General features: G+C 41.6%; 1 protein-coding gene across 1 annotated transcript in view; it reads right to left on the bottom strand.

Annotated features, from left to right (window-relative positions):
* The window catches only part of ELP2 (elongator acetyltransferase complex subunit 2), a 196298-nt gene that overhangs the window by 77160 nt on the left and 101831 nt on the right, over nt 1–17307 (bottom strand). The window contains exons 10-11 of the mRNA XM_069730578.1: nt 10318–10418; nt 1808–1939 (exon numbers count right to left, since the gene is read on the bottom strand). Of these exons, the coding sequence (XP_069586679.1) occupies nt 1808–1939; nt 10318–10418 (233 nt within the window). The remainder of the gene's footprint in view (nt 1–1807; nt 1940–10317; nt 10419–17307) is intronic.

Genomic DNA, 17307 nt, shown 5'->3' with positions numbered 1-17307 from the left:
CCTCTCTAATCCCTTAGCAAACACCCAGAAGGGGAGGAGAGGAGACATTACACAGGTCAGCAGACTCCGCCCATAATTACTGCAGTGCTGTAATGTGAGCTATTTCTACACTAGGTTTTTCTGAAATTTCAGCAGCTGCTCCCCCTAGTGTTGAAAAGTGGAAATTCCAAAACTTTTCAAATTATTTTTCATATTTTACTAAATTATAAACAAACGATAATATTTTTTAAGAAAATGTAATCATTAATTCTTTACATTTTTACAATTTCTGAAAAAAAAAATTTTTTTGATGGCACCTTCCCTTTAAGACTGGCATTGGCAGGCCAGTCTTAATGAACAGGAGGGCCGCTGGAGTAAGATGCACCCAATTCATTAAAAGGCGAACATCACTTAATAATTTAGGGATCTTAAAAGTGCCGTGCGCCTCTGGCAGAAATGTACATACAATATGTGTATACAGTTGTGCTCAAAAGTTTACAGACCCTCTTGGCCTTTTTCAGAGAATATGAATGATAACACCAAAACTTTTTCTCCACTCATGGTTAGTGGTTGGGTGAAGCCATTTATTGTCAGACAACTGTGTTTTCTCTTTTTAAATCATAATGACAACCCAAAACATCCAAATGACCCTGATCAAAAGTTCACATACCCTAGTCATTTTGGCCTGATAACATGCACAGAAGTTGCCACAAATGGGTTTGATGGCAACTAAAGGTAACATCCTCACCTGTGACTTGTGACAAAAGTCAGGAAAATTGTTCGGGATGCAAAGAAAAACCCACAAATAACATCAGCTGAGATACAGGACTCTCTGAAAACTAGCGGTGTGGCTGTTTCAAGATGCACAATAGGGAGGCTCTTGAAGAAAAATGGTCTGTCATCTTTGGTGACATCACCATAGTCACATGACTATGAGGTCACCAAATGTCCTCAAGCAAGCTTGACTTGAATAGAAATCCTCGAGACCCTGAAAAATTTCCCCCCATTCTCCCCAAGGCTGGCCCTGCATACCAGCCTGTCTCCTGCTTAGTTCACTAGATTCCTGCAGTTAAGAGACCTTTGGTGACATAATGGTCACATGACTGTGGTCCTCAAAGATCCTCAAGCAATCTTAGCCTCAGAAAAGAAACACTGGGATCCCCTAACAGAGTGGAGGCCTTGGGCAATTGCTCAGTTTGATTCCCCCTATTGCCGGCCCTGACTGTAACTAGGGTTTATTTTTGGAGTAGGGCTTATATTTCAAGCACACTCCAAAAATCCTTTACAATCACGCTAGGGCTTATTCTGGGGGAGACTCGGTAAGCCAAAATTCGAGCAGGAAATAAGTGGTCTAACGTATCTGGTTTATAATTCTCTACTTACACCTGCAACAGTCGCGAGCAGGGACAAAGTAAAGGGCAGCAGTAATTAACGTCTCCTCCTACTCTGCCAAAGCCTGCAGGTAAGAAAAGCTAATCAACACTACAAAGTACGTCGTTTTAAATCTAGATTACAAACTTAAAAAATTCAGTTTCGTGTGAATCAATGGATGTATGACTAAACTAGCTACATTAGAGAAAGATGAATAAAAATCTTTTTATTTTCCTAGGTGCAGCATTCTAAAACTGAACTAGAAGTGAAATGAACCACGATCCTTGGGTCGTGTCTTAGCTCTACACTGTACAGAAGACGTGACTAAGTGCACTGGTACATTCCTTTACAACTGCCATAATCAAGGAGTGAGCACACTAACTATACAATATTCATCAAATACATATTTACATTAGGTTTTTTCTTTTATCAAAACCACAAAACTCAAGTTTCTTACATGCTTCTCTGAATTCCGACTCCACAAGTGCAGGGCTCCATGAAATGCATGAGCAAGAATCATTGACTTATCTGGGCTAAACTGACAGCCATAAAATCCTAGAGTATTTCCTCCAACTTCTCCAACGCGTACCTTCAATTGACAAAAGAAAAGGAAAAAAAAATTAGGCATTTCTCGGAAGGCATCTGAAATATAATGCAGATGCAAAGACTTCTTTGTGATAGTAAAAAAAAAACAAAACAGGGTCACATGGATAACCACTATTTAACCCATAACTATTAAATTAAGGTAACATGTATAGGGTCCCTTTAATCTTGGCCAAAGGAGTTTTCCATCTTCAATCTTTTTCATCCCATCAGCTTGTTCTATGTAAAAAATAACAAAATCAGCAGTATTTCCCTCCCTTGCTCCAGCACTACCTCTCGACCACTACTCCAGGTGATTGTTTACAGCGGTGACAAGACCACTGCAGCACATGACAGCTGCAACTAGTCACTGGGCTCAAGATGTATGCAGGTGTAGAAGGCAGTGGCTGCCGAGCCGCAACAGACATGTGCACTAAGTTGTAATGTCACCGTACCCTGTAGACTCTTACAGGTAGCAGCTGCCGAGAGTTGGAGCAAGGGAAGGTAAGAATAGCTGATTTTTTATGCAGGAAAAAGTAATGGCGTGAACATGTTGGTTACGGTAACCCCTTAAATGCTCCATTAAAATGTATGGACTCAAAACGGCCTATCAAGGATCAACATTGGATCAATATTGCAATACTGGAATACCCCTTTTAGAACCGGGATGTGCATACCTGTAGGGACAATATGATGAAAGGTTCCCATTTATTACTACTAACCTTCAAATATAATATGAAACTACACCCTGCAACATTGACATTTAAACACAAATAAGACAAAGTGGAAGAATTGTGGAAATCACAAGATACACAAAACATGGTAATGAAAAGCAAATGATGAAAAAAAAAATTAGAAACATCTTTCAAAGCCTCTTGAATTATGCTGTATCAAGTCTGAGTGCCAGGTGTAGGAAATGTTACATGCACTTATTTTCTTTGGCAGGCATGAGGTTATAGATAGTTGTCTGAAGAATGTTCTGCCACTCAGCATGCACTTGGGCAGAACATTAAAATGCCAATACAATTGGTTGCACCACCCGTTCAATGTAACACTGAGCTGTTAAGTGCAACAGGACTGCAGACTAGAGGGCTCCAGCTACTGCACTTTATGCCACCGATCACCATGGTCTCAGAAATATGACTAGTGTGGCATTCCCTTGTACAGGCTTCTTCATGGCATTTCCCACTACGTCTCCAGATCATTCTCCAGTTATCATTCCATATGGTCTCCATGTTGAGAGTATGTGGGCAATGAAAGTCATGAAGAGTACCTAACCTCGGATTATGATGTGGGATGAAATAATGTACAATAGCAGGACCCCTCTAGTCTTCAATTCAGGCACCTTAACAGCTCGGCATGATACTGATTTGGTGGTGGAACCATTCGTATGGCCATTTGTCCAAACTGTCCCTGAGTCCGTTTGTTTAACATGACAACGTCTGGCCACATATTGCTTGTGCTACTGTGAGCAAGCTGCATTGTCTGAATGTGGTATCATGGCCTGCAGCATCACCAGAGTTATCTCCCATGAAGAACATCTGGGATATCACTGGATGGCAATTATAAAGGTAGCTGGCAGCTGCGGAACTTGATGATTAAGTAACACTGATGAGGAAAAGTGCTCAGATAACGTGTTATCCACGTATCTTGGGCATGCTCCTACATTATGTTCGAGTCCCCGCGACTGCATGTTTTGCGGCTGTTAAGACAGCTGCAACACATGAGGCGGATTGCCTGTTTGTTAGGGAATCGGAGATATTTCTGCACTTGTTAATAATCAATAATGAATACATTGAAATACTTTGAAAATGTGGTCTCTATGTTTTCATCATTTCCATATCAATAATATGTCTAGCGATCCTTGGATTTCCATAATTCCACGACTTTCTTCCTTGTGTTGCAATCTCACTGTTGAGGTGTGTATAACAGAGTCTATTTCACATGCAACAACCATCATCCAGACAAATCTTACATATTTGGCCCACATTTTTAAGTATTTCAAACCTTCTTGTAAGATTTTATGCTGCATTAGTATTTTCCCGCAAGATTGGAATGCCAAGAAGCAGAAGTGAAGTTGAAGAGAAATGATAGACAGCAATTTCAGCACTAGAAGTGGATTCTATACCCGAGTGATATGTCAGAGCAGCACTGCTTATAGGTCACCAAAGAACATGGCTTGGAGCTTTCCCACAAAGAATGCCTGTAAATGGATAAACGCACATACAATGCTCTATCACTATATGCCATAAACTAATTCTGCCTGGTTTGCAACCGATTCCCATTTTCACAGAAGATAGCCTGCAAGCATGCTGAAATTGAGTCGAACAGAAATGAAACAACTGTCCTTGAATATCTGCTCAATCATGACTGCACAATATATTCAACCAGGCAGCAGACTGAAAACTTCCAAATGGAAGAATTAAGTGTTGCACCCTTGGGGACAGATTTTATATTCCATTCATGGGCTACAGTGGCTTTATCCTTGAAAAGAACAAAAAACTAGCTGAGTGCACTGAAGAATGCCGTCATCCAAAAAGATTTAACGACGGTAAAATGCAATCAAGGAAACAAAAAAGAACACAGTTGAATATTATCCACTTAAATTGGGAAATGGGAGATCTCATGCATTAATAGCAAACACTGTTATCCCCTCAATGAATGCCCACCACCTTCTGACAATGGGCAGTGAGGGTCCATAATCTACAGTAACATCTTTTAATGGCGACATGATTGTGTTTTTGTGCTTTGCAATGACCAGACTAAAGACTAGGGAACCTTTAAAGAGCCCTAGAGTAGTTTGAGCAGTATCCTGGGCCTCTCTGACCTTTCCCTGCGCCTGCGCACTGCAGTACTTTGCTCTGCCCTCAACAGGGCAGACAAAGTACGCCTGCGCCGGAGCCGCAGCGTGAAGACCAGAAGAGGACGTCATCATAAGAAGATGGGAGGCCCCGGACCAGGACCAACACCGTTACCGCCCCTGGGTGAGTATAATCTAACGTCTTTTTCTCATCTTTTAGGATACATCGGGGGCTTACCTGCAGCATTCTGGAATGCCGGTGGGCTTACCTCACCCGTGATTTGGGGGTGACAGGTTCCCTTTAAGTGGATGCATTTGAGGCTGGAAATCATTTTTGCAATACAAACCATGCACCGTTCTGTTTTGCATTTACAGACTCTAGCTTGGCTATATACACAACCCACCGAGTTTATCAAGCAGAAGATGATCCCAGAAAGTCTGGTGGGTTTTTTTTCCCATTATTTCGAACATTTCCTACACATTTTTCAGCCTGTACTTCAAGGGTTTTCCTCATCATACTTGTGATGTCTTTTCTTACTGCTGTTTTACTGTGATTTTTTCACCTCACTGACTCGTACAGATACAGCTAATGTTCTTTTTAAGCAAAAATGATAGCAAAATGCTCTAAAATATGTCAGCTCGTCTTTTCAGCTTTCTTACTGGCATGTAATATAAAGTACAGAATGTCTTCTGAAAGTAAAATGTCTGAAGAATGGTCATGTCACTTGTCACTTCTTTTAACCTCGAAGCATTTTTAGAAATCAGAAGAAGTTAAAAAAAAAGTTAAAAAACCTGAACATATGTACAACAAATCATTTCACATAGAAATATTCATTAGTTTGAGCGATTTACAATTCTGTGGTGGAATCAGACTGAAAAAGAGGTTGTGTTGCACATAACCATAAATCTGCTCAGAGGAGCTCAAAAAACGACAACTAAAAAAAGAGTTAGAAACTTTCCCATTCCCTTTGGACCATCAGAATAAGCTCACTGATGGATTTTTAGAAAGCTCATTCTGCAGCCAGCAATAGGCAGTGCAACAGAAAGGCTATAGAGGGCAAAAAGTGCAACATTTTTAATGAAATCCAATTTGAAAAATGAGGGGGGTTTTTTGCCCAAAAGACATGCATTTATGTTAGACAACATAATTATTCCCAAAGATGGACAACACCCTCTATCAAAGAGACATCAAGTATAAAGTATTACTATATTGAGATAAGCTAATACAGCATAAATTTACAATGAAAACGTATTTATAGTTACATATTTCTAGACACTCTTTTTCGATGATTACTTTGTATCTCCGTTCATACTGCACCCAAACACACACAAATGATACACCATTTGAAAGGTAAACTTGCCCCCTTCAGCAAGAAAATAGCCAAACAAACCACACATCCAGGATGTGATCACGAAATACAGTTTAAACATTAATTTTCATAAACCTGCAGTAAGGAAAAATGACCTGCAGGTGGCACCACACTACCCCAAAGCATACTACCACAAAGCTGGTTACAGACATCACAAACAAATCCTAACAGATTGCACAATTCACTGCAGGGGAGTCACATATGCAAACACATTTGGAAACATGCACTGCTTATTCTATTGGAAAGATGCACTGCCTATTGTACATTTCAAGCTGCATTTGGAGCACTGACCTGACATTGTTTGGGTTTGGAATTACTTTGCAGGGTGACTAGGAAGAGGCATATAAAAAGCTGGCCTCGAGGAAGGCCAACACGAACGAGACACACCATCTCAGCGAACATTAAACAGGCTACAACCTCATGAACAAAGGCAACAAAGACTTGAAAACCATAGACAGGCGCAACAGGAGCACAGACAACAGATAGTGAATCAACGAAGAACACTACTGCAAGAGCACTGTATTGATTTAGTTCCACCTAATTACTTCCTGCGTCTACAACAAGACATCTGTGCAAGGAGGAGCCAACATTCACTTCCAAAGACATACTGTTGTGCTCCAAACAATGAAGTTAAAACCCACAGTGTTGGGAGTATGGATAAAGTATGTCCACATTGTTCAACAAATCTCTATTTAGGTGAAGTCGGTTGTGACCAATCTGCTTCCATCTGTTGCCACAAGGGAAAGGTTGAATTACTTGCCATTACGGTTTGTAAAGAACTTCAGACACTTATTGAAAAGAATGATCACGAAGCTCAAAACTATTTGCAAAATATACGGCAATTGAATAATGCTTTGGCTTTTGCATCAGTTCAAGCGAAATTGCCTGGGCCCACGATTACCAATGTGCAAAAATTTTGCACGGGTCGACTAGTAAAATTTAATTTAAAGATGTACTATGTATCAAGAAAAAGTTAATTTCATTGTGAATACAAAAAGATGGAAAACCTATACAGATTTGGCACCTATATTACTAATAAACTAAACAATTCATTTATCAGGCTATTTGAGATTACATGTGAAAGATTAGTATAAAAAAAATCAAATAAATAACAGAACGGAACAATACTAAATTCGCCTTTTTTCCATATTCCCACTTCAAAAAATACATTAACACATCATTTTTGTAATACCAAATGGTGCCAAAAATAATTCAACTTCTACCTCCTAAAACTAGGCTACATCTGGCCAACTTTTTCTTGTTTCAGAATGGACTGTGTAGCATGGCTAAAGGGTGTGTAGTCGACGGGAGGTATGTGTCACATAGGTGGCATGTCGCTGTGATGTAGCCCGGAGTATTTTCTTTATTTCACATAAACATGTATATATGTGTTTCAGGACCTGTGATGTCAGACCACATGTCTAATCATGTGATGGGATAATGGGTGTGGTTAGCTCTATATAAGACTGGCTAATGCTTTACACAGCAGATATGTGTGGAGATGAAACCCTCCTGAGTGTGTTAAGGCTCCAGGACTGAGCCTGAAGGACTGGACACTTGTTTTTCTTTCCTGAGCCAAAGGCTATTTGTTTTCTGTTATTTTCTGCCATGTGGTTTATGAAGCAATAAACCCTGTGAACTTTTAAAGGATTGTGCCTTCTGAGTATCAACCGTCGCACCTGAGTGAGTGAAATCCCTACAATTGTTAAAAGAGGTGTACTGCAGCCGGATCAAACAATCAAAAACAAAAAAAAACAGCCGGCCCTTAGGACCCATTCAGACCTTACATTAATGGGTTAAAACAGTCTTACATAATGCTAAATAAAAAAAAAGGTGCACTTGGAGTCTATCTGTGCTTTTATATATATTTTTAAACTAAAGGTACCGTCACACTTAGCGACGCTGCAGCGATACCGACAACGATCCGGATCGCTGCAGCGTCGCTGTTTGGTCGCTGGAGAGCTGTCACACAGACAGCTCTCCAGCGACCAACGATCCCGAGGTCCCCGGTAACCAGGGTAAACATCGGGTAACTAAGCGCAGGGCCGCGCTTAGTAACCCGATGTTTACCCTGGTTACCATCGTAAAAAACAAACAGTACATACTTACATTCAGCTGTCTGTCCCTTGCCGTCTGTTTGCTGCACTGACTGCTGGCCGCAAAGTGAAAGCAGAGCACAGCCACAGCGGTGAGTCACCGCTGTGTGACTCACCGCTGTGCTGTGCTTTCACTTTCACTTTGCGGCCAGCAGTCAGTGCAGGAAATAGACGGCAAGGGACAGACAGCTGAATGTAAGTATGTACTGTTTGTTTTTTTACGATGGTAACCAGGGTAAACATCGGGTTACTAAGCGCGGCCCTGCGCTTAGTTACCCGATGTTTACCCTGGTTACCAGTGAAGACATCGCTGAATCGGTGTCACACACACCGATTCAGCGATGTCTGCGGGGAGTCCAGCGACGAAATAAAGTTCTGGACTTTCTTCCCCGACCAGCGACAGCACAGCAGGGGCCTGATCGCTGCTGCCTGTCACACTGGACGATATCGCTAGCGAGGACGCTGCAACGTCACGGATCGCTAGCGATATCGTCTAGTGTGACGGTACCTTAAGGCTGGCTTCACACATCCTTGAAACATGGACCGTTCTCCTATCAGACCTGATACAAAGGGATATAAGAAGCCATTAGCTCAGGCTGGGAGACCCAGCAGCCGGGTCTTCCGATAAGAGTACAGTCTGTGTACTCATTGTTTTGTTTTCTAGACTGGACAACCTAATCTATAGATTAGGAGTTATGGTCAGCTCCGAGACATGAAAAGCAGTAGTCCATTAATTGGACAACCCCTTCTCAATCACTATGTTCGCCCCTTAGACAATAATTACAGCATGGGTTACTCACCTCTGGTGACTGCGCTGTTCCAGCAGTGTCAGCACTGGCTCTTACGTGTCAGCACTGGCTCTTATGTGTGACGTGGGCCCTGCCGCCAACTCACCCTCCCCTCCTTCAGACGTAACTGACAATCAGAGGGGGGTCAGAGCTCCGGGTGCTCTCTCACTTCCCCTGGATGTCGGAATGCAGGGAGAGTGGAGTGGCCGCTGATATGCGAGCCATGGGAGAACCAGTTCCCACACCACTGGAACAGCACCGGACGGGAGTATAGCTGTTATAAGGGTGAAACATAGTGATTGAGAAGGGGTTGTCTGAGTAGTGGAAAACCCCTTTAAATTTAGATACTTTAATAATTCACCATTTAAATTTCATTATCCCTTTTCTGCGGCCGCTCACATGATATATACTCACCACACAGAAAAGTATGGTGGAAGTGCCATCTAGAAATACACCACAAGCACCTCGAGGGGTTGCAGTTGCTTTCTATGCTGTTCATTACTATATTAATATCAAGATGAAGGCATTTCTTTTTGACTTAAGAGCCAACTATAATGATAAAAATGTATTATTTTCATCCTCGAGCAACGGTTGGGTTAACATTAACATAATTAAAATCTTTAGCTTACAAGATAATGTACCAGTTTCAGCTCCACCATACACATAGTCAAGAGAGTCTATACATGGGGACGGTCTTAGCATTAGGGCTCGTTCAGACCAGTGTATAGTATGGACGTTTGCTGTCACAGTAAAAATCTCACCATATACTGACCATGTGAATAAGTTGTCATCTGGACAGCCATATTGAGTTACATTGGACAGAGTACCTTTGTCTTCCATATTTCAGATGAGACCCGCTTACTCATGTCTATGGGGGCGCCCAAAAACTGGATCTCACAAGGATCATCTGTGTAACATTCGATTTTTATGGATACATTGCCATTAACCTAGGAAACTGCATTTCATCATGCTACACATGGAGGGCAATATTGGATGAAAATCGGCCGATTTTTCAGGATAAAACTTAAATAACTTTTTGTACACTCATCTGACCCCGATCTTAAGATTAGGCATGTTTTAAGATATGATTGGTTTGAATTAATCATTTACACACTGATTTTATTAAGATTTAGATTGATCTTTAAAAATCTTAAAATCAACCCATTGTTCAGAAAGTTGGATGTTTGCAGTCCGTGCCTTATTCGAGCTCGCTGTGCACATTAGAAAGGCTATAAGCAAAATTTGCAAATTTTAGTAAAGCTGCTATTTTTTTTTTAATCCTAAGCAAAAGTTACTCCACAAAATGTAATAATAAACAACAGGATACAAACCTGCTCTAGCCATACTCCAGTCTCCTCATCAGGCTCCCATAGAATCATGGTTTTATCCATTGATGCGGATAAGAGGCTCATAGGTTGTACAATGCTGCCACCTGCAGGACAAAACACAGCAGTGGCATACATAATACAAAACAGGTTTTATACTGGTTCATACTTGTGACAGAGCTTCCTAATGAGGCTCCAACACAAGTAACATAGTAACATAGTTAGTAAGGCCGAAAAAAGACATTTGTCCATCCAGTTCAGCCTATATTCCATCATAATAAATACCCAGATCTACGTCCTTCTACAGAACCTAATAATTGTATGATACAATATTGTTCTGCTCCAGGAAGACATCCAGGCCTCTCTTGAACCCCTCGACTGAGTTCGCCATCACCACCTCCTCAGGCAAGCAATTCCAGATTCTCACTGCCCTAACAGTAAAGAATCCTCTTCTATGTTGGTGGAAAAACCTTCTCTCCTCCAGACGCAAAGAATGCCCCCTTGTGCCCGTCACCTTCCTTGGTATAAACAGATCCTCAGCGAGATATTTGTATTGTCCCCTTATATACTTATACATGGTTATTAGATCGCCCCTCAGTCGTCTTTTTTCTAGACTAAATAATCCTAATTTCGCTAATCTATCTGGGTATTGTAGTTCTCCCATCCCCTTTATTAATTTTGTTGCCCTCCTTTGTACTCTCTCTAGTTCCATTATATCCTTCCTGAGCACCGGTGCCCAAAACTGGACACAGTACTCCATGTGCGGTCTAACTAGGGATTTGTACAGAGGCAGTATAATGCTCTCATCATGTGTATCCAGACCTCTTTTAATGCACCCCATGATCCTGTTTGCCTTGGCAGCTGCTGCCTGGCACTGGCTGCTCCAGGTAAGTTTATCATTAACTAGGATCCCCAAGTCCTTCTCCCTGTCAGATTTACCCAGTGGTTTCCCGTTCAGTGTGTAATGGTGATATTGATTCCCTCTTCCCATGTGTATAACCTTACATTTATCATTGTTAAACCTCATCTGCCACCTTTCAGCCCAAGTTTCCAACTTATCCAGATCCATCTGTAGCAGAATACTATCTTCTCTTGTATTAACTGCTTTACATAGTTTTGTATCATCTGCAAATATCGATATTTTACTGTGTAAACCTTCTACCAGATCATTAATGAATATGTTGAAGAGAACAGGTCCCAATACTGACCCCTGCGGTACCCCACTGGTCACAGCGACCCAGTTAGAGACTATACCATTTATAACCACCCTCTGCTTTCTATCACTAAGCCAGTTACTAACCCATTTACACACATTTTCCCCCAGACCAAGCATTCTCATTTTGTGTACCAACCTCTTGTGCGGCACGGTATCAAACGCTTTGGAAAAATCGAGATATACCACGTCCAATGACTCACCGTGGTCCAGTCTATAGCTTACCTCTTCATAAAAACTGATTAGATTGGTTTGACAGGAGCGATTTCTCATAAACCCATGCTGATATGGAGTTAAACAGTTATTCTCATTGAGATAATCCAGAATAACATCCCTCAGAAACCCTTCAAATATTTTACCAACAATAGAGGTTAGACTTACTGGCCTATAATTTCCAGGTTCACTTTTAGAGCCCTTTTTGAATATTGGCACCACATTTGCTATGCGCCAGTCCTGCGGAACAGACCCTGTCGCTATAGAGTCACTAAAAATAAGAAATAATGGTTTATCTATTACATTACTTAGTTCTCTTAGTACTCGTGGGTGTATGCCATCCGGACCCGGAGATTTATCTATTTTAATCTTATTTAGCCGGTTTCGCACCTCTTCTTGGGTTAGATTGGTGACCCTTAATATAGGGTTTTCATTGTTTCTTGGGATTTCACCTAGCATTTCATTTTCCACCGTGAATACCGTGGAGAAGAAGGTGTTTAATATGTTAGCTTTTTCCTCGTCATCTACAACCATTCTTTCCTCACTATTTTTTAAGGGGCCTACATTTTCAGTTTTTATTCTTTTACTATTGATATAGTTGAAGAACAGTTTGGGATTAGTTTTACTCTCCTTAGCAATGTGCTTCTCTGTTTCCTTTTTGGCAGCTTTAATTAGTTTTTTAGATAAAGTATTTTTCTCCCTATAGTTTTTTAGAGCTTCAATGGTGCCATCCTGCTTTAGTAGTGCAAATGCTTTCTTTTTACTGTTAATTGCCTGTCTTACTTCTTTGTTTAGCCACATTGGGTTTTTCCTATTTCTAGTCCTTTTATTCCCACAAGGTATAAACCGCTTACACTGCCTATTTAGGATGTTCTTAAACATTTCCCATTTATTATCTGTATTCTCATTTCTGAGGATATTGTCCCAGTCTACCAGATTAAGGGCATCTCTAAGCTGTTCAAACTTTGCCTTCCTAAAGTTCAATGTTTTTGTGACTCCCTGACAAGTCCCCCTAGTGAAAGACAGGTGAAACTGCACAATATTGTGGTCGCTATTTCCTAAATGCCCAACCACCTGCAGATTTGTTATTCTGTCAGGTCTATTAGATAGTATTAGGTCTAAAAGTGCTGCTCCTCTGGTTGGATTCTGCACCAATTGTGAAAGATAATTTTTCTTGGTTATTAGCAGAAACCTGTTGCCTTTATGGGTTTCACAGGTTTCTGTTTCCCAGTTAATATCCGGGTAGTTAAAGTCCCCCATAACCAGGACCTCATTATGGGTTGCAGCTTCATCTATCTGCTTTAGAAGTAGACTTTCCATGCTTTCTGTTATATTTGGGGGTTTGTAACAGACCCCAATGAGAATTTTGTTACCATTTTTCCCTCCATGAATTTCAACCCATATGGACTCGACATCCTCATTCCCTTCGCTAATATCCTCCCTTAAAGTGGATTTTAGACAAGACTTTACATAGAGACAAACCCCTCCTCCTCTCCGATTTTTACGATCCTTTCTAAACAGACTGTAACCCTGTAAGTTAACTGCCCAGTCATAGCTTTCATCTAACCATGTCTCGGTTATTCCCACTATGTCAAAGTTACCTGTAGATATTTCTGCTTCTAGTTCTTCCATCTTGTTTGTCAGGCTTCTGGCGTTTGCGAGCATGCAGTTTAGAGGATTTTGTTTTGTTCCAATCTCCTCACTGTGGATTGTTTTAGAAATGTTCTTACCTCCCTTCTGAGTATGTTTTCCTGGGTCGTCTTTGTTCGAGTCTAATGTTTTTCTTCCCGTCCCCTCTTCTTCTAGTTTAACGCCCTCCTGATGAGTGTAGCGAGTCTTCTGGCGAATGTGTGTTTCCCAGGTTTGTTGAGGTGTAGTCCGTCTCTGGCGAGGAGTCCATCATACCAGTAATTCACACCGTGGTCCAGGAATCCAAATCCTTGTTGTCTGCACCATCGTCTTAGCCAGTTGTTTGCATCAAGGATCCTGTTCCATCTCCTGGTGCCATGCCCGTCTACTGGAAGGATAGAAGAAAAAACTACCTGTGCATCCAGTTCCTTTACTTTCTTCCCCAACTCTTCAAAGTCCTTGCAGATTGTCGGTAGGTCCTTCCTTGCCGTGTCATTGGTGCCAACATGTATCAGAAGAAATGGGTGGACGTCCTTGGAGCTGAAGAGCTTTGGTATCCTATCGGTCACATCCTTGATCATTGCACCTGGAAGGCAGCATACTTCTCTTGCAGTTATGTCCGGTCTGCAGATGGCTGCTTCGGTGCCTCTCAGTAGTGAGTCTCCCACCACCACCACTCTTCGTTGCTTCTTGGCTGTACTTTTTGCTGTCACTTGTTGCTGTGTGCCCTTTTCTTTTTTGCTTGCTGGTATTGCTTCATTCTTAGGTGTGCCATCTTCATCCTCTACAAAGATTTGATATCGGTTCTTCAGTTGTGTGGTTGGTGATTTCTCCATGGTCTTCTTGCTTCTTTTGGTCACATGCTTCCACTCATCTGCTTTTGGAGGTTCTCTGACACTTTTTGCACCTTCTGTGACCAGTAGAGATGCTTCTGTTCTGTCTAGAAAGTCTTCATTCTCTTTGATGAGTTTCAAAGTTGCTATTCTTTCTTCCAGACCCCGCACCTTTTCTTCTAAAAGGGCCACTAGTCTACACTTCTGACAGGTGAAATTGGATTCTTCTTCTGGTCGATCTGTGAACATGTAGCACATGCTGCAGCTCACCATGTAGGTTGTCACATCTGCCATGTTGCTCCTAGATCCTGCTGACTTGCTACTCTACTTGCTGACTTGACTCTACTCAGCCAAGCTCTCTTGCAATAATGTCCTACAGGCAAAAATTCGCGCGCCGTAAGGCGCGCGGTTTGGTGATGCTTTCGAAGCAGCTGGTCCCGGCTGTACCCAACGATCTTCTAGCTTAGGGAGACTTCGCTTCTCCCAGAAGGCACCTGGAATATGCAAATTAGCCTCCTGAAGCTTGAATCCCTGGTTTGGTGATGCTTTCGAAGCAGCTGGTCCCGGCTGTACCCAACGATCTTCTAGCTTAGGGAGACTTCGCTTCTCCCAGAAGGCACCTGGAATATGCAAATTAGCCTCCTGAAGCTTGAATCCCTGGTTTGGTGATGCTTTCGAAGCAGCTGGTCCCGGCTGTACCCAACGATCTTCTAGCTTAGGGAGACTTCGCTTCTCCCAGAAGGCACCTGGAATATGCAAATTAGCCTCCTGAAGCTTGAATCCCTGGTTTGGTGATGCTTTCGAAGCAGCTGGTCCCGGCTGTACCCAACGATCTTCTAGCTTAGGGAGACTTCGCTTCTCCCAGAAGGCACCTGGAATATGCAAATTAGCCTCCTGAAGCTTGAATCCCTGGTTTGGTGATGCTTTCGAAGCAGCTGGTCCCGGCTGTACCCAACGATCTTCTAGCTTAGGGAGACTTCGCTTCTCCCAGAAGGCACCTGGAATATGCAAATTAGCCTCCTGAAGCTTGAATCCCTGGTTGAGTCCCGTCAATTCTGCCTGAAGAATAAAATATACTGCACTTTTAGATTGGTTTCTGTTCAGGAAACCATCAGTTTAACCTAACTGATCCCATTTTAGTGAATAGGATTTTTCATCATAGAATAGAAGTGACCCTAGTCTTGTAGAGTGAACAGAAAAAAAAGTTGTAATCTATGCAAATGACTACTGTTAGAAAAAAAAATCTATACTAACAAATTTAATTGGATACATTCACAAATCTTTATTGAGGAAAGGTTTGTAATATTACATTAGAAGCAGAAACCTTTTTTTCCTCTTTATGTATGGGATTTTCTATATTTATGGAAATATATAGTAACATAGTAACATAGTTAGTAAGGCCGAAAAAAGACATTTGTCCATCCAGTTCAGCCTATATTCCATCATAATAAATCCCCAGATCTACGTCCTTCTACAGAACCTAATAATTGTATGATACAATATTGTTCTGCTCCAGGAAGACATCCAGGCCTCTCTTGAACCCCTCGACTGAGTTCGCCATCACCACCTCCTCAGGCAAGCAATTCCAGATTCTCACTGCCCTAACAGTAAAGAATCCTCTTCTATGTTGGTGGAAAAACCTTCTCTCCTCCAGACGCAAAGAATGCCCCCTTGTGCCCGTCACCTTCCTTGGTATAAACAGATCCTCAGCGAGATATTTGTATCGTCCCCTTATATACTTATACATGGTTATTAGATCGCCCCTCAGTCGTCTTTTTTCTAGACTAAATAATCCTAATTTCGCTAATCTATCTGGGTATTGTAGTTCTCCCACCCCCTTTATTAATTTTGTTGCCCTCCTTTGTACTCTCTCTAGTTCCATTATATCCTTCCTGAGCACCGGTGCCCAAAACTGGACACAGTACTCCATGTGCGGTCTAACTAGGGATTTGTACAGAGGCAGTATAATGCTCTCATCATGTGTATCCAGACCTCTTTTAATGCACCCCATGATCCTGTTTGCCTTGGCAGCTGCTGCCTGGCACTGGCTGCTCCAGGTAAGTTTATCATTAACTAGGATCCCCAAGTCCTTCTCCCTGTCAGATTTACCCAGTGGTTTCCCGTTCAGTGTGTAATGGTGATATTGATTCCTTCTTCCCATGTGTATAACCTTACATTTATCATTGTTAAACCTCATCTGCCACCTTTCAGCCCAAGTTTCCAACTTATCCAGATCCATCTGTAGCAGAATACTATCTTCTCTTGTATTAACTGCTTTACATAGTTTTGTATCATCTGCAAATATCGATATTTTACTGTGTAAACCTTCTACCAGATCATTAATGAATATGTTGAAGAGAACAGGTCCCAATACTGACCCCTGCGGTACCCCACTGGTCACAGCGACCCAGTTAGAGACTATACCATTTATAACCACCCTCTGCTTTCTATCACTAAGCCAGTTACTAACCCATTTACACACATTTTCCCCCAGACCAAGCATTCTCATTTTGTGTACCAACCTCTTGTGCGGCACGGTATCAAACGCTTTGGAAAAATCGAGATATACCACGTCCAATGACTCACCGTGGTCCAGTCTATAGCTTACCTCTTCATAAAAACTGATTAGATTGGTTTGACAGGAGCGATTTCTCATAAACCCATGCTGATATGGAGTTAAACAGTTATTCTCATTGAGATAATCCAGAATAACATCCCTCAGAAACCCTTCAAATATTTTACCAACAATAGAGGTTAGACTTACTGGCCTATAGTTTCCAGGTTCACTTTTAGAGCCCTTTTTGAATATTGGCACCACATTTGCTATGCGCCAGTCCTGCGGAACAGACCCTGTCGCTATAGAGTCCCTAAAAATAAGAAATAATGGTTTATCTATTACATTACTTAGTTCTCTTAGTACTCGTGGGTGTATGCCATCCGGACCCGGAGATTTATCTATTTTAATCTTATTTAGCCGGTTTCGCACCTCTTCTTGGGTTAGATTGGTGACCCTTAATATAGGGTTTTCATTGTTTCTTGGGATTTCACCTAGCATTTCATTTTCCACCGTGAATACCGTGGAGAAGAAGGTGTTTAATATGTTAGCTA

Source organism: Ranitomeya imitator, chromosome 6, assembly GCF_032444005.1.
Source record: "Ranitomeya imitator isolate aRanImi1 chromosome 6, aRanImi1.pri, whole genome shotgun sequence".
NCBI lineage: Eukaryota > Metazoa > Chordata > Amphibia > Anura > Dendrobatidae > Ranitomeya > Ranitomeya imitator.
Note: the sequence above shows the minus strand (reverse complement) of the source record. Positions and strands in the feature narration are given on the sequence as shown.